Below are 18,168 nucleotides of genomic sequence, written 5' to 3'. Positions count from 1 at the left end.
GGAGGGAGGGGGAGGAAAATTTTAGTCCATTCCATTGGTTGAGTCACTTGTTTTCTGAAGATTCTGAGAGGTGTTTCAATGTGTTCCTCCAAGCGAATTCGAACTCTTCCCTGCATTCTTTACTCTTAGCAAACTTGAGATGGGTTCTCCTGTATCTAGGCAACGCATCACAGTCAACATTGACCTAGCGATTGGTGGGGCGGCCCGGCGCGAGGAGCGCATGCGCACGCGTGAGTGCTAGAGCTCTTGCCTCCTGGGGCCGGGGTGGTGGAACCCTGCTTTTCTGGTTGGGTTCACTTTTGAAGAGGCGACTTGGCTTCCCATTTAGATATCCCTCAACCCTATTCTGAGCCTCCGTTTACCAACTAATTAGTTTCTGCTCTTCACGTCCACAGGACGCTACATCCACACCTGTCGCAGGGAACCTGCCATGTACCACTTGGGGCTATTTCTTAAAGTTCTTTTTGACTAAACTATTAGCTTTTCCTAGCTTCTGCCAGCGAGCTTTCCCGCGAGGAGTTTGCAAAGCATTTGTTAAGAAATCAACGATTGTTGTGTATGTTGCTGATGAAGAGTTAAGTGGTGGAAAAGTTCGAAGCACAAGTTGTAGTTGGAAAAAAATTAAAAAAAAATTTTTTTTATTGCCACCAGGGTTACTGCTGGGGCTCTGTGCTGGCATTATGAATCCTCGGCTCCTGAGAGCCCTTTTTTTCTCCTTCCCCCACCTCCTAATTTTTATTAGATAGGACAGGGAATTTGAGAAAGTACTGGGAGCTAAAGAGCTAGAGAAAGATACCTGCAGACCTGCTTCACTACTTGTGAAGAGGAGCCCCTGCAGGTGGGGAGCGGCGCAAACCTGGGTCCTTTCACTTGGTGATCAAAAGTTGTACTTTTATGTCCCACTGCCTCTCCTTCTGTGACTCTCTCTGTTGTATGCCCAGGTTATGCAAAGATACTGGAGACAAGTTCGTAATGGTGGTGGTGTTATGTGGGGTGGACACCTGTTTATTAAGGTCTTGCACGATGATTCCCAAATAACTTACTAGATGACTTGGAAGAGAAATACCAGCTGCTAAAATACAGGAAAAAAAAAGGCGATGAGTGAGTTAGTGTTTTATTTTTGTTGATATATATATATAGCTTGCTCTGCATTTAAGGCAAAAAGTTTCTTGGGTTGTAAATTGGGATGCTTAACCAATGTTTTTTTTTTCTTATTTTTTTTTATTTAAGAAAGGATAAATTAACAAAACAATAGGGTAGAAGGGGTACAACTCCACACAATTCCCACCACCCAATCTCCATATCCCATCCCCTCCCCTGATAGCTTTCCCATTCTCTATCCCTTTGGGAGCATGGACCCAGGGTTGTGGGTTGCAGAAGGTGGAAGGTCTGGCTTCAGTAATTGCTTCTCCGCTGAACATGGACGTTGACTGGTCGATCCATACTCCCAGTCTGACTCTCTCTTTCCCTAATAGGGTGGGTCTCTGGGGAAGCAGAGCTCCAGGACACATTGGTGGGGTCTTCAGTCTAGGGAAGCCTGGCCGGCATCCTGATGACATCTGGAACCTGGTGACTGAAAAGACAGTTCACATACAAAGCCAAACAAATTGTTGAACAATCATGGACCCAGAGGTTGGAATACTGGAGAGGAAGTGTTGGGGGGGGGGGGGGGCTACTCACTGCAAACTCTAGTGTACTTCTGCTTTCAGGTATATATTTTGCACTAGTTTATGAACATATGCTCTCTCTCACAGAACCTCGTCTATATCTAGGTTTTGGGACTTCCTTAGAAAGTGAACCACCTGGGATGGAATTAGAGAATGCTATGAAAGGAAAGGGCTCACCTGAGTAATGAAGCTGAAGGGTTGTCATTCCACACCTGAAGTCTCTGGACACAGTCTGAGCTGAAGCATGTTGAGGTGGCAATCATTGTGTTGATTAGGTTGCGATCGGCTGATGCAATATTATTTGATATGGATTGGGAGAGGCATACGGGAAAGTGGGCCCTATCCTAAGGTTCCAGGACTGGGAGAAATATAGGCTCTATAGTGGAGATGTGAGGTTCCTGCTGTCTTAGGGTTCCAAAAGACAATCGATAGTTAATGTTATCATCACATTATTTGGTAATTGGGGTAACTTTGAAAAGTCCTTTTGTTAGGGTTTGCTGTATAGTACCCAGTATCTTGTAAATAGCTGTGCCACTGGTTGCCTCTGATCTACTTGGTCTAGGCTTTTGAGAGAGTCCGCATATCAAATACACAGCCTATATATTAAGAAGACTCAGTCTGTATTTTAGAAACTTCGAGACATACAATTAATTTTCCCCCTCTCATATTAACTAGTGATTTATCTGACTACATTTTACTAGGAGTGTACATAAACACCATTCCCACCACCAAAAGACTGTGTCCCATCCCACCCACCCCAACCCCCCACCAGCCCAGGAAGCCGCTTGTCTACCCCTCACCACAGGGTTTTTACTTTGGTGCCCTACTTTCAATCTAGTCAGATCCTGCTTTTAGTTTCCCTTTCAGATCTTCTTCCTCAACTTCTGTTGATGAGTGGGATCATTCCATACTCATCTTTATCTTTCTGACTTAGCTCACTTAACATAATTCCTTCTAGCTCTGTCCAAGATGGGTCAGAGAAGGTGGGTTCATTGTTCTTGATAGCTGCATAGTATTCCATTGTGTATATATACCACAGCTTTCTCAGCCACTCATCTGTTGTTGGGCACCTGGGTTGCTTCCAGGTTTTAGCTATTATGAATTGTGCTGCTATGAACATAGGAGTACACACCTCTTTTTGGTTGGGTGTTATGGAGTCCTTGGGGTATAACCCCAGGAGAGGAATTACTGGATCATATGGAAGGTCCATGTCTAGCCTTGTGAGAGTTTACCAATGTTTTATTTACTGAAATACGCAGTGTCTATAACTAAAAATTACTAGCACAAAATGGAGGCAAGTAATGTAAGCTTTTTGGTCCTCCTAATGAGAACATTTCTAATTAAAAACTCAAAGTAATTGTATATTTAATGTGGTTTTTAAAAGTAATGTCGTAGTTGTCCTCTACCATTTAACAAGTATTCTGTATTGAATTATTTGTGGATTTTCCCTTTGCTTTTGTTTTTCTTGTATGTATCCAGTTGCCCACTGCCCCACCCCTTTGTGGACTAATTTTTGCCAGGGTCACATTTATTATATTCATTTAAACTTGAAAAAACTTCAGGAGCTGTAGGGCAATATTGTGAATTCTGAATAGCTAAGTTACAGCTTTCTGTATGAGGAACAATGAAGTATGGATAGTTACTTTAACAGAAACTGAAAATGCCTTATTTTCCAATCCACCTTGAACTTCTCAGAAAATAGATTTTATTTAAAAGTCACACCATGGGTGTCCGGTGGTAGTGCAGCGGGTTAAGCGCACGTGGCGCAAAGCACAAGGGCCAGCGTAAGGATCCTGGTTCTTCACAGGCGGTGAAGCAGGTCTGCAGGTGTCTTTCTCTCCCCCTCTCGGTCTTCCCCTCCTCTCTCCATTTCTCTCTGTCCTATCCAACAACGGTGACAAGAATAACTACAACAATAAAACAACAAGGGCAACAAAAGGGGATAAATAAATATATTTTTAAAAGTCACACTATACCAGATAGTAATAATTTTATTATTTCCAACAGCTTACTGGCAGTGTAACAGATGCCTTCATATACATTCCTCTGTCATTTGTGGACACTTAGAGAAAATCAAGAAAAGGGTTCATGATGATAATTTTGAGTCCTATTATATTCCTAGAGCTAGCTTCATAGGACATACTCTCTCTTTCCTCTTATAGTTTGGTTCTCTTGTTTAAGAATATATGTTAACTTTCAGGCTGATAATAATTTGGGTTAACATTTAATAATCATTTTTCCCTGTAAATTTTCTCTTGCATTTTTAAAGTAGGATTTTGTTGTAGAAGTGGTCCTAGAGAAGCTTTAAAGTTACTGATCTAGAGATCACAATAAGCAGCAGCCATGCCTGCAGAAGGAACGAAAACTGATTTGGAGAGGATTGGCCTCTTCAGTGAGATGGAATATATTACTGTTGGTGATAAATATGTGTCACCGTATAATCGTAAGTATATGTGGTTTTCTTATAGTCCACTGGGGGATATTTTTATATGAAAATTTTAATTCAATGTTTTTTTAATTTTTAAAATTGTATTTGATAGAACAGAGAGAATTTGAGAGGGGAGGGAGAAATAGGGAGAGAGACAGACACCTGCAGTACTTGCTTTACTGCTCATGAAGTATCCACCCTGCAGAGGGGGGAACAGGGGCTTGAACCCAATTCCTTGAGCATGTTAATGTGTTAGCTCCAGCAGCTGCACCACTGCCTGCCTCGATTCAGTGTATAGGTGCTGTTTTTAAATAGTTCACTTTTTAATTATTTTTCTAATAAAACTGGGTGAATGAATACAGAACCTCATGTTAGTGTGATACCATTTAATTATATCCAGAGCCAATTTTAATTCTATAGCTTTAGAAAAGAATCTGATATGGAGATGTGTGTGTGTGTGTGTGTGTGTGTGTGTGTGTGTGTGTATGGGAGAGAGGGAGAGAGAGAGAAAGAGAGAGAGAGAGAGATGGAGGGAAACAGACAGACATACATATACACAAAAGCATGGCTCTACCTTTAATGTAGTTCTCTTGTTGCTATTCATCTTGTTGCTACACATGTTATTCCTGTGTATTACTGTGTATTACTGCCTCTTAGCTTCTTGACCTATATATTTTAAAGCATTGGATGGATCTAAATTGAAGAATCTTGTGAAATTTCAATAGAATTAGAGTACTTAAGTTTTAGAGGAGCTGTGTATGTATTTTACTTGTTATCCTGCTTACATATAGGACCCTTATAGGTAATTTTATTTCTTTGCAAAGGTGTATAGCAATTTTCTCTCAAAATATATTGTTTTAGGTGTTTTTTTTTTTTTTGGAACATTCTACTGTGCACATAACATTTGCTTCTGAAAAGCATATCAGTACTTAATTTCCTGAAAAAATGAAATGCTAAGTGAAGAACTGAAGAGTTTTTAGATAAGCCATGTAATAAGAGCTGAAGTAAATATTTTAAATGTTGAAGTTTTGGTTATCTTACAACTTTTTTTTTTATAAATTTAATTGATTTATTTTGGTACAGAGAGAAATTGAGAGGGAAAGAAGAGGTGGAAAGGGAGAGAGAAAGAAAAACACCAACATTTTACCATTCATGAAGCTTCCCCTTTTTAGATGGGGATTTGGGACATGGACCCAGGTACCTGCATATCATAACATGTGTACTCTGCCAGGTGCAACACCGACTGACGCCATCTTACAACTTCTTTGTAGCAATAAGAAAGAATAGACAGATATAAAATATTTCTAAGATATTTGTTAAATGTAAAAGCAAGGTACTCCACTGTATATAATAGGTTTAGCATTAAAGAATACATAAGAGAATACTTGAATTTGCCTAGACATTTTAGGGAAATAAAATTGTCATGTTTTCTGTGGGAGAGGAACTAATTGACTGAGTATAGGAGGAGGTATTATTGCAGAAATAGTTACACTACTGAATTTGGGACCATGTAAATATATTAACTTTTAAAAAATAAAGTTAAAAGGTCAGTGATGAGGTCTGGGTGGTGATGCCCCTGGCTGAGTACACATGTTACAATGTGCAAGGACCCAGATTCAAGTCCCAGGTCCCCACCTGCAGGGGGAAAGCTGCATAAGTGGTGAAAAAGTGCTGCAGGTGTCTCTCTCCCTTTCTATCTCCTTCTTCCTCTCAATTTCTGGCTTGCTCTATACAATAAATAAACAATTAATTAATTAAAAAATTTAAAAAGTCAGTCATACAAATTTTCATTTAAAATAACTAGTTGTTGAGAGAACCTGGAAGTAATGGACGATTTCTTATATACCTACAAACATCCAAAATTAAGTAAGGAGGAACTAGATAATATGCACAGACCCATCACAGCCAACAAAATTGAAACAGTTATCAAAAACCTTCCCAAGAATAAAAGTCCTGGACCAGATGGTTTTACAAATGAATTCTACAAAACCTCCAAGGAAGAGTTAATACCTCTACTTTTAAAAGTTTCCCAGAAGATTGAAGACACAGGAATACTCCCTTCCAGATTCTATGAAGCCAACATCACTCTGATACCAAAAGCAGACAGGGACACAACCAAAAAAGAAAGCTACAGACCAATATCTCTGATGAACATAGATGCTAAAATCCTCAACAAAATTCTAGCCAACCGAATACAGTGGTATATTAAAAAGATTGTTCATCATGACCAAGTGGGGTTTATCCCAGACATGCAAGGTTGGTTTAATATATGTAAATCAATCAACATGATCCATCACATCAATAAAAGCAACACCAAAAACCACATGGTCATTTATAGATGCAGAGAAAGCCTTTGATAAAATACAACATCCCTTTATCCTAAATGTAACAAAAAAAAAAAGGGAATACATGGAAAATTCCTGAAGATAGTGGAGTCTATATATAGCCAACCTACAGGCAGCATCATACTCAATGGTGAAAAACTAGAAGCATTTCCACTCAGATCAGGTACTAGACAGGGCTGCCCACTATCACCATTACTATTCAACATAGTGTTGGAAGTTCTTGCCATAGCAATCAGGCAGGAGCAAGGAATTAAAGGGATACAGATTGGAAGAGAAGAAGTTCAACTCTCCCTATTTACAGATGACATTATAGTATACATAGAAAAACCTAGAGAATCCAGCAAGAAGCTTTTGGAAATCATCAGGCAATACAGTAAGATGTCAGGCTACCAAATTAACATACTAAAGTCAGTGGCATTCCTCTTTGGAAACACTATGTTAGAAGAAGATGAAATCCAGAAACCAGTTCCTTTTACTATAGCAACAAAAATATAAATATCTAGGAATAAACCTAACCAAAGAAGTGAAAGACTTGTATACTGAAATTATGAGTCATTACTCAGAGAAACTGAAAAAGAGACAAAGAAGTGGAAAGATATTCCATGTTCATGGGTTGGATGAATTAACATCATTAAAATGAATATACTACTACTGTGAATATTCTTGTTCATGGTTTAGTGAAAATAGGCACTTGTTTATCTTGAGGATAACCCCACATTAAGTATGGAGCATTCTTTTGTTCAGCCTAATCACACACACACACACACACACACACCCATACCTACACCTTACTGACATTTCCCACCGTGTTTGCTAACATATACAAGAGGAAAAAATGGATTTAATGACCTTAAGAGTCTCTTCCAGCTCTAAAATTTAGAGCCCTTAATCAGGACATTATAGTAAATGTTAAAATGTTTTAATGAGAATTTGTTATCACAGAGATTTCAATGACCATTTTGAAGCAGTGATTAGAGCTCAAAATGTCTTGACTTAAATCACATTTGGAAATTTTTCTAAGTTCTTTTTCATGCTCTTTGATTACTAGTGAACTAAAAATAATGGTATTCTTACTTTATTTTTAAAGGACCATTTAATGATGCTGCAAGCAAAAATAGACAGATGCTGCCGGGAGGATCCAAACAAATGTCAGATCTTCAGGCAGGTTATTTTGAGCCCCATTTTGCAAGAATTTTTGAAGGTGAAGGCTACGTAAATATGAATCAAGTGAGGAGACGACATATGATGGAAGAAGCAAAAAAAAATCTAAGCAAGGCCTTTCTCCCTTCTAATGGAGAGAAGAAGCTGTAAGTGTTTGTGGGGAAAAGACCTACATACATCCTCTAACTTTCTTTCTTCTATTGTATTATTTTATTTTATTTTACTCCAGGCTTATTGCTAGGACTCCTTGCCTGCACTGCAAATCCACTGCTCCTGGCAGACGCCTCTCCCCCTGATTTTATTGGATAAGACAGAAACAGAGGAGGGGAAGATAGAAAGAGCTAGGGGCTTGAACCCAGATCCTTGTGTAGGTCCTTGTGCTTTGTGCTTTGTGCTATGTGCACTTAACCTGGTGTGCCACTGCTCCCCATTCTATTCTAATTCACTTATCTATGACTCATTTTTAAAGTATGATTCTTAGGTTAGTTTCTATTATATTGGGTGATTTAGGTTGGTATGTAATTTTGATTAAATACATACTCATTCTAATTTTTTTATCATGTCATTTGTTCCTTATATAATAAAAGTCTACTAAATATTGAACATAATTTTGTTCAAAAACCTTGCAATAGTCAGGGAGAAATTACTTTGGTTTGTCACATCTATATCCTGGACTATTCCTTCTGTTTTTCAAAAAAAAATTTTAGAAAGTACTATAAATAAATTTATTTACTTATTATCTCTACAAATAAAGGCTTCATAAATATTTATTTATTCCTTTTTGTTGCCCTTTTTTATTGCTGTAGTTATTATTGTTGTTGATGTCATTATTGTTGAATAGGACAGAAAGAAATGGAGAGAGGAGAAGAGGGCGGGGAGGGGGGAGAAAGATAGACACCTGCAGACCTGCTTCACTGTTTGTGAAGCGACCCTCCTGCAGGTGGGGAGCGGGGGCTCAAACGGGGTTACTTAAGGTCCTTGCGCTTTGCGCCATGTGTGCTTAAGCCACTGCGCTACCGCCCGACTCCCAATTTTTTAAAATTTTATTTTCCTTTTTGTTGCCATTGTTTTTATTGTTGTTGCAGTTATTGTTGTTGTTATTGATGCCATCATTGTTAGAGAGGACAGAGAGAAATGGAGAAAGGAGGGGAAGACAGGACAAGAAAAAGACACCTGCAGACCTGTTTCACGGCCTGTGAAGCGACTACCCTGCAGGTGGGGAGCCCGGACTTGGACAGGGATCCTTAGTCTGCAGTCTTCGTGCTTTGCGCCGCGTGCACTTAACCCGCTGCATTATCGCCCGACTCCCTCTTTACACTTTTTTATAGATTGGATAGGTTTGCATTATTATCATTATTACTATTATTATTACCTCTAGGCTTATTGCTCTGGCTCCCTGCCTGCACTTATGAATTCACTGCTCCTGGAGGCCATTTTCCCCCTTTTGTTGCCCTTGTTGTTTATCGTTGTTGTTATTGCTATCATTGTTGCTGAATAGGACAAAGAGAACTCGAGAGAGGAGGGGAAGACAGAAAAAAAAGATACGTGCAGACCAGCTTCACTGCTTGTGAAGCAACCTCCCCTGCAGGTGGGGAGCCAGGGGCTCAAAAGGGTTTCTTACACAGGTCCTTACGTTTTGCACCACTTGCCTTAACCTGCTGCTACCGCCAGACCCCCTGTTTGTATTATTTTTGTTATTACTTGGGCATCCTCATTTTCTCCACAGATAGAAGTATCCAGGTATGCAATTTTTATCACTACTTCACTCATTTTTTATATCATTTTACCATTAGATATTTTTCTCATTTTTCAATCTTAACCTATGATGAACGTTGATCTCTCATGATAATAATTGTGAATTGCCTCCTTGACACACTATAATATGCTTAAATCATTGGATCGACCTTCCCGTGGTGCATCCCGTGAGTACCCATTCATTGGGGAAACTGACGATCCTTCCTAGCCAACTGAATCCACATGGATCCCAGTCACTTTCAAAGCCAGCAACAAGCAGCTCCTGACAGCTTTCAAGCTGTTGGTCCTGCTCTTCGAGTCCTCCAACTTAATGTTGAGGGGCTGTCCTTTGTCAAACGCGTTCTTCTTCTTAATGCTTAAATCTATTCATACGCCACAAAATAATGTCTTACAATTAGATCATTTTCCTTTGTATGGCTTACAGACACTAAAAAGCCATATCAGTGGTATGTAGAAATTATTTTCAGAAAGACAAATGTCTGGTATAAATAGGAAGCTCTCATACTGGCACTTACCAGCAAATGAAGAAATCACAGGCACTTAATAAATTCTAAATTTCCTGACTTTTAATGTTCCCATTAAATTAAATTTAGTTAGTTTCTGTCTGGGTATACTTGTTCTTTTCTATGTAATTTTATGGTGTTTTTTTTTTTCTTACTGTAGTTTAGAATTTTGTGACATGTTCATAAGTAGCAATTAAAGGAAATAAATATTTCCTAATGGAGCCTTATTTGTAGAGATAATAAGTAAATAACTGCCTTTTTTGTTTCTGGAAATTTTTAATTCAAATATGTAAATTGTATCAAGTTTCAATGTTTCATTTATCTTATACATCATTTTCTGCTTACTAATGTATATCCAATGATAACTTGAAATTTTAAGGGCTATGACAATTAACCTATATTCATTATTTATTGTTATTTTATTTTATTTTATTTTTTTACCAGAGCATCGCTCAGCTGTGTTTTATGGTGGTGGGGAGATTAATCTTGGGACTTCAGGAGCCTCAGGCATGAGAGTCTTTTGCATAACCACTATTTTATCTCCCCTGCCCATTATCCTTTAAATTGTGAAAAATTGGTTACAGTAAAGTGGTGACTGATAAATGGTTTAATGACTAAACAGAAACTGTGAGCCCAGAACACTTAGCATTAAAATTGAAGGAAATTTATGAATAATTTTTCTATGGTTAAATATAAACCCAAGAAGAAAATTAGCACCAAAATTCTAATGAGAGCAAGGTCAGAAGAAATTAGCCACTTATTCCTTAGCTTGTCATAAAGTGCCTAGAAATTCATCTAAAAACAGCAAAGAACCTTTTTATTGCTAGTTATTAGTGGAAATTATTCTAACTTCCTAGAGATAATAAAGTTTTGTGTGAGACATCAGCTATAAGCCTAAAAGAGATCTATTTCTAGTCATAAGCCTAAAAGTTAGAGACCTATTAAAAATTTGTGTTTTTGAAAAATGAGAAAACTAGATTAAAAACTAATGTTTTTTTTTTTTTTAAATCAAAGTCAGGCAAATGTAATCTGTTTTGCTCATTATATATAGTCATTGATCAATTGTCATAATGGAAAGTTTATGGGTGGGGGTAGATAGTATAATGGTTATGCAAAAAGAGATTCTCATGCCTGAGGCTCCAAGGTTCTAGGTTTAATCCCCTGTACCACCACAAGCTAGAGCTTAGCAGTACTCTGGTAAAAATAAATAAATAAAATAATAATAATAATAATAATGGAAAGTTTACCATGCTGATCTATTTTTTGTAAAAACATTGCTTTCAAGATGTGGATTAGGAAGCTACTATGGGACAATAGGTGGTCCCGTGGAATTTTTCAGCGTACAGTCAAAACCTAGAGAAAAATATATAGCACCTGGAAAGAATTTATATACAAGCCCGGGAAAGAAGGGAACTGGCTATGGGTAAGAGTCTTTTAATACTTTCATATCATTTGTTTTGAACTTAGCTGTGTTTTTTTTTTTTTTTTTCTGAACCTTGAAGTCACCATGATTTCCTTTCCTTTTCTAGCTATGCAAATATTACCATAGGTAAACAGTTTTCACACTCTTCTGATTTGTATGATGCACCAAGACATGATTATAAGGTAAATTGATCTACTTTTTCTTTAACCTTCTCCTGTTTTAGTTGACTTAGAGGATTCACTTACAACCTAATTATGGTTTGTATTGTTTTTTTTCTCTTTGTATCACTAGGACAATGGCAGACTAATGCTACAAATTGGGATAATTTTACCTGTTTGACATTACATTTCTATGTTTTGTTGTAGATCTTCTCAGGTCTTTCCAGATGAGCATTTATCTTGGGCTATAGTTTACTTTTTTTTTTTTTTTTTTTTTAAAGAAAGTGAGGTGGAGACACTAGTAGTACTGCCTCAGTCCTCCTGGTGCCGTGCTTGTGGTATCAGGGATGGGCCTAATGCATTGAAAGGTATATACTCCACTCCTTGGCACCTCCCAACCCCTAATCCTGTATATTTTTATTTCACACATTGTTGGTTTAGTTTTTAGAAGTTCAGTTTGAGGGGCCAGGTGGTGGTGCACCTGGTTGAAAGCACATGCTAACCATAAGCAAGGACTCAGGTTCAAACTCCCACCTACAGTGGGAAAATTGTACTGCAGGTATCTCTCTGTATCTCCCCTTCCTTCTTGATTTCTCTCTGCCTCTATCCAGTGAATAAACAAACATTTAAAGAGTTCATTTTGAGTATTTTTATGTCTTACATATTAAATGTTATGAACATATTGGATACAGTTACTGCATCAATGCTGTTCACTATTAATTATAACACATGTGCTTTGATTTTTTTCATTGATTTATCTTTTCAGCCTGGCTTATATTTTCCTACTTGGCATTATTCATCATTTTTTGATGGAATGTCAGACATAGTGAGTTTTTAGCTTGTTGAGTGATGTTTATTTTTCTGTTAAAATAAATGCTCTTGGATTTTGTTTTGGGCTATAACTAAATTACTTGGAAACAGTTTGGTATTTTCAGGTCTTTTAATATTTGTATTTAGAGCTCATTATCTTTCATTATTTTAAATTTTTATTTACTTTTATTTAATTTTGGGGGGGCATGATTATCACTGCCTTGGTGCTTACATAAACTTTCCACCTTTCTTAGCAGCCATTAAAAATTTTTTTTCTTTTGTGATAGAGACAGAGAGCAATAGGTTTTTGTGTGTGTGTGGAGAGAGAGAGAGAGACAGACAGAGACAGACAGATAGTGTGAGGGCATGCAAGAGAGCACTGTAGCACTGTTTTCACTGCTCATGAAGGTTTCCTTCCTGCACGTGGAGATGAAAGTTTGAACCTGGGTCCCTGTGCTTGGAAATGTATGCACTGTGTCAGGTGTGCCAACACCTGGCTCCCTCCTTCCCCGTTACTGAGGCAAGACTTCCTTTCCTTCCGTCTTTCCTTCCTTCCTTCCTTCCTTCCTTCCTCCCTTCCTTCCTTCCTTTCCTTCTTTCTCGTTAGAGATATCTTTTTTAAAAATTTATTTATTTATTATTAGAGACAGAGAGAAATTGAGAGAGGAAGGGGAGATAGGAAGAGAAACAGAGAGACATCTGTAGCCCTGCTTCACCACTTGTGAAGCTTTCCCCCTGCACGTGGGGACCTTCCTTCTCTTTATTGGTGGGGGATTAATGGTTTTGAAGCAAGGCATTTCTGTATACAGTACCATTTCTCTGTGACCTTTCACTGATGGGAACCAGCAGTCTTCCAGCTCTGAGTGAGAGCTGGGTAATGTTGCCTCTATTAGGTGATTCTTTTCTTGGCTTTGAGTAGTGTCCTTACATATATGTGCTTATTTATATGTAGTTGAATACTCAGGGCAGGAGTGATAAAAAAATACAATATTCTAATATACCTTTTTGCTAGAATTAAACACTGACGTTTATTGAGGATCTACATTTGCCAAATACTTTTGTACACTGAATCTCATTTAATCATCACAGCAGTATGAATAGTGGGAAGTATCACCATTTACAGCTGAAGAAAATGTGACACTAAATGGGTAATAATTTTCCTAGAGTTTCCTGAGAAATGCTACAAAACTACAAAGAGTTAAGGTTTGAAGTATAGGTCACATTTTTTTTAAATATTACCTGGACAGTTAATAAATATTTACTAAAGTGATAAGTAGAACTCTGTACTTCAGGTAAATTGATATTCAAAATGAACATCCATAGTTGTGATTTTTCTAAAGGGAACACTTTTTTTGTATTATGAATTTAGGATTTAACAAAATAGTATTTTAAAAAAGTGAACCCAGGTGGCTTGGAAGATGGTGCAGTGGATAAAGCATTGAACTCTCACTCATGATATCCTTAGCTCCATTCATGGCATTACATATGCCAGCATGATGCTCTGGTTCTCTCTCTCTCTCTCTCTTTCCCTCTCTCTCTAGCTTTCTCTGCTCCTTCTGAAAACATTTTTTAAAGAGTGAATCCAGTTGATAATACTAAAAAATTAAATGCTTATATTAATAAATCTAAAAGATATAATTCTACATTGTTACTTACAATTTGAGTAATTTGTGCTGTAATTTCCAATTCTTTATTTTACAGAAAGAGAATGAAGAACACCACAAATCACTTAAAGGGTCGCCTTTCAAATTAAATCTTTATCCAAGGGAGTACTTTGATGCTAATCCTTATTTCACTGAGAAAACTTTACCACCAATTAAATATGAATTGAAGAAAGAATCGATTGCACAACCTTTTAAACCTTCTTCTCCTGGTAAAAAGGTACATAAAAAATTTTTGAATGGAAAAAATATTGTGAAAAATTTTGTCAGGTTATTTTACTAACTATGTAAAAAAGCCTTTGTTCATCATAAAATCCAGTTTTACAAAATTACAAGCCAGAAAACAATGACTAATATAAGGAATAATGAGAATTTTTTAATGATGCAGCTATTAATCACTTCAAATGTATTTGAATTGACAATAGATTTTCTAAGTGCCCTCCTTTTCTTTTTTTAATTTAATTTTTTTAATTGCCACCATGGTTATTGCTGGTTCTCTGTATCTGTACAAAGGATCCACTTCTCCCAGCAGTTATTTTTTTTTTTTTATATTTATTTATTATTTATTTTTCCCTTTTGTTGCCCTTTTTTTATTGTTGTAGTTATTATTGCTGTTGTTGCCATCGTTGTTGGATAGGACAGAGAGAAATGGAGAGAGGAGGGAAGACAGAGAGGGGGAGAGAAAGATAGACACCTACAGACCTGCTTCACCACTTGTGAAGCAACTCCCCTGCAGGTGGGGGCTGGGGGCTCAAACCCAGATACTTAAGCCGGTCCTTGCGCTTCCAGCAGTTATTTTTTTACTCTACCCCCAGCCCCTTATTTGGCAGGACAGAGAGAAACTGAGATAGGAGGGGGGCATAGGGAGGGAGGGTGGGAGAGAGAGAGAGATAGAGAGAGAGAGAGACCTGAACCATGGCTTTGCTGCTCATGAAGGTGAGGACCAGTAGGTGGGAACTGGGGTCTTGAATCTGGGTCCTTGAGCATGATAATGTGTGGGTTTAACTATTCACATATGGATAGGCATTTTACAAAGCTAATGTAAGTCGTCCTGTTTTTCTATGTAGTCTGGTGGAATGAAAGCAGGAACATTTGACCCTTACCCTTCACATTCTGCTGAGCCATATGGGTCTACACTGCCAAAGCAAGTTTCCAGCAAAGCTAAGATTTTCCATCCACCAGGTGGACCAAAAAGCAGACCGATTGAAAGTATAATGAGTTTGAATGTCAAAAGGTAGGGATATTTTATATTTAGTCCATAAATCAAGAGCATTTGGTTTTAGCTTTTATATTTCTTCAAAATGATTTACCTATACAAATGATAGAGTTGATTTTGAAAGATTCAACTCCTTTGTACAACAGTTAAAAGACACCAAACTTACATACTCTATAAATGCCACAGGTCTTTGTGGAGAGTGATTATAATACCAACATTATTATTACATATGAATAAAACCTTTGGACTGGGGAGATAGCACACAATGGCTATGCAAAATAACTTTTGTGCCTGACGCTCTGAGCTCTCAACTTCAGTTCCTAGCACTACCATAAGTCAGAGCTCAGCTGTGCATTGGCTTAAAAAATCCCCCTTCCTTATTTAAAAACTACAGCTGTTATCTACAGGAATAATGTTTTAAGTTTTCAAAGTGTTGGACTCAGAAGTAGGAGAGCATACAAAGTTTGTTTTCCATATTCCTTTCCTTTTAACCTTTGGTAAATTATAATTACTTGGTTCAAATTTAATACGACAGTAAAACTAGAATACTTCTTCCCACCACACTTAACCTCGGATGGAGTGTTTTTGGAGTGTATGTGTGTGTGTGTGTGTGTCGGGGAGGGGAGTCAGCTTTTCTTTGTTTTCTATCTAAAGGTGTAAAGACATGAGAAGTTTGTATGACAAATTAGCATATATTTAGAATAAAGCAAAGAAGACTAACTGCTTTTGGGAAAACCAGAAGTTTATCTTCTGAGCTTATTTGAAATCTCTCTCTCTCTCTCTCTCTCTCTCTCTCTCTCTCTCTCTCGCCATCAGGGCTATTGCTGGGTTTTGGTGCTTATATGGTTTTACCACTCCTAATGACCATTTACCCTCTTTCTTTTTAAAAAAAAATTTTTATTGTCTTTACTTATTATTGGATAGAGACAGACATAAATCGAGAGGGAAGGTGGGGATAGAAAGAGTGAGAGACAGAGAAGATACCTGCAGCACTGCTTCACCCCTTATGAAGCTTTCCCCCTGCAGGTGGGGACTGAGGGCTTAAACCCAGGTCCCTGTGCATTGTAACATGTGCGCTCAGCCAGGTGGGTCACCACCCAGCCCTCAATTTCTTTTTATGATACAGTGTTAGAGACCTAGAACAAAGGAGAATGAGAGAGAGGGACGGAGGGAGGTAGGGAGGGAGGTAGGGAGAGAGTTAGAGAGAGAGAGAGAGAGAGAGAGAAAAGAGAGGCACCTGTAGCATTGGTCCACCACTCATGAATCTTTCCCCCTGCAGTTAGAGACCTGGGACTTGAACACAGGTCCTTGCATGTTTTTGCTCTGTTGATGAGTCATCAATTGGTTCCCATTTATCAAATGTTGGCTTCTTTTATCCTCGTTTTAGGACCTCTTGATGATAACATTTCAAATTGACCCCATACACCAAAAAGCTATTTATTGGATGAAAAGTTTTGTTTTGGATTATTAATATGTTGTGAAATGGTTAAGTAATTTAGTGCAGATTCCTTTTTTCAAAAAACAAACAAACTAGAACTTACAGACATTACCTGCACCTTAACATTAAATGTGTACTCCCTTTCCAATTTTAGGACACTGAATGTGAAGAACTACAAGACTGCTTCAGTACAATTATATTAGCATCTGGAAGACAAACACTCTGGATCCTGATTACCAGTAATTCATTATCAGGTGCTAATTATTTGAAAAAATACAAGTTGTTGTAGAACTGTGCTCAAGCATTTAAAGCAAATCTAAGCCTGCGACTAGAGTACTCTTCCTCAGCTTTCTTTCATTAACTCCATTCAATCAATGAATAAATTCACTTGTTTACTAATTTAACATAGTTGTTAATCTCTTTTTAGAGCTATCTTTCTGAGGAGAATATAGTATTTAGAAATTCTGTAAAACCTTGGATGTCAGTCTTATCATTTCAAAGCTTTGACTGCTGATTTCAAAGTCACAGAGTTGGAGGAAGGATGGAAGGGTATAAAGGACATAATAAATTCTTATTTTTTATTTTTTGTGGGGCTAATGGTTTATGGTACTGTTGCTAACACATGAGTAAAATTTTTCATCTCACCATGATAGTTGTCTATAAGACAATCTCACCCATAACATAGGGTTTTTTCTACCATCATGTACCGAATCTCTTTGCCCCCAACCTCTATCCCCTCCCTCCCAAGAGTCCTGGCTGCAGTGCAATACTGTCTCTGACCTTACCACCTCGTTCCCATGTTATCTCTTCTTTGTTCACTATAAAACTTTACGATGTCTCTTGTTCTTGGGACCACGCAGTGGCATATCCTGTTGAGCATACACATTTCTATGCTTAGGGATCCAGGTTCAAGCCCCAGGTCCCCAAATGCAGGGAGGAAACTTGATGAATAGTGAAGTTGTCCTGAAGCTATCTCTCTTTCCTTCTCTCTGTTTATTACCCTTCCTCTCTCAGTTTCTCTGTCCAATAAAAAAGTATCTGACCCATGCAAGGATCCCAATTCGAGCCCCCCATCTGTGGGGGGGGGAAATCACTTCACAAGTAGGTCTACAGGTGTTTCTCTCTCCCCCTCTCTATCGTCCCTCCTCTTTCCCCTTTCAATTTCTCTCTGTCCTATCCAATAAAATGAAAAAAAAAAAAAAAGAAAGAAAGAAAGAAAGGCCACCAGGAGCAGTGGATTTGTAATGCAGGTACCAAGCCCCAGCAATAACCCTGGAGAAAAAAGTAAGTATCTGATTTATAGATAAGCTTATGACTGTCATCATGCTCAGTGGTGAAAAAACTGAAAGCTTTCCCTCTTAGATCAGATACAAGACAGGGATGTCCACCATATCTGTTACTGTTTAACATAATCTTGAAATTCCTAGTTATAGCATTTGGGCAAGAAAGAGGAATAAAGCAAGAGAAAAAAGTAAAACGCTCACAATTCACAGATGATATGATACTATACATGGACAGTCCAAAATGATCTAATAGAAAACTCTTGGATATTATTATTCAATATAGGCAGGTGGCAGGTTGCAAAATTTATACATAAAAATTG

General features: G+C 37.8%; 1 protein-coding gene across 3 annotated transcripts; it reads left to right on the top strand.

The window, feature by feature from the left end:
- Positions 1 to 40: 40 nt before the first annotated feature.
- Positions 41 to 16,969, top strand: CFAP96 (cilia and flagella associated protein 96). Of its 3 annotated transcripts, none has more exons than XM_060183875.1 (8): positions 113 to 230; positions 3,937 to 4,110; positions 7,528 to 7,747; positions 11,145 to 11,282; positions 11,389 to 11,464; positions 13,952 to 14,131; positions 14,979 to 15,145; positions 16,720 to 16,969. In XM_060183875.1, the coding sequence occupies exons 2-8, from the start codon at positions 4,011 to 4,013 to the stop codon at positions 16,766 to 16,768; spliced, it is 930 nt and encodes a 309-aa protein (XP_060039858.1). In that variant the 5' UTR covers positions 113 to 230; positions 3,937 to 4,010; the 3' UTR covers positions 16,769 to 16,969. The 3 variants fall into 3 exon arrangements, with proteins under 3 accessions (XP_060039873.1, XP_060039858.1, XP_007517729.1); XM_007517667.3 differs by having other exon boundaries at positions 188 to 230; positions 3,940 to 4,110; XM_060183890.1 differs by lacking the exon at positions 3,937 to 4,110 and having other exon boundaries at positions 41 to 230.
- Positions 16,970 to 18,168: the final 1,199 nt, after the last annotated feature.

The sequence above is a fragment of the Erinaceus europaeus genome, chromosome 2 (genome assembly GCF_950295315.1).
Source record: "Erinaceus europaeus chromosome 2, mEriEur2.1, whole genome shotgun sequence".
Taxonomy (NCBI): Eukaryota; Metazoa; Chordata; class Mammalia; order Eulipotyphla; family Erinaceidae; genus Erinaceus; species Erinaceus europaeus.
This window is presented reverse-complemented; position numbering and strand designations above follow the sequence as displayed.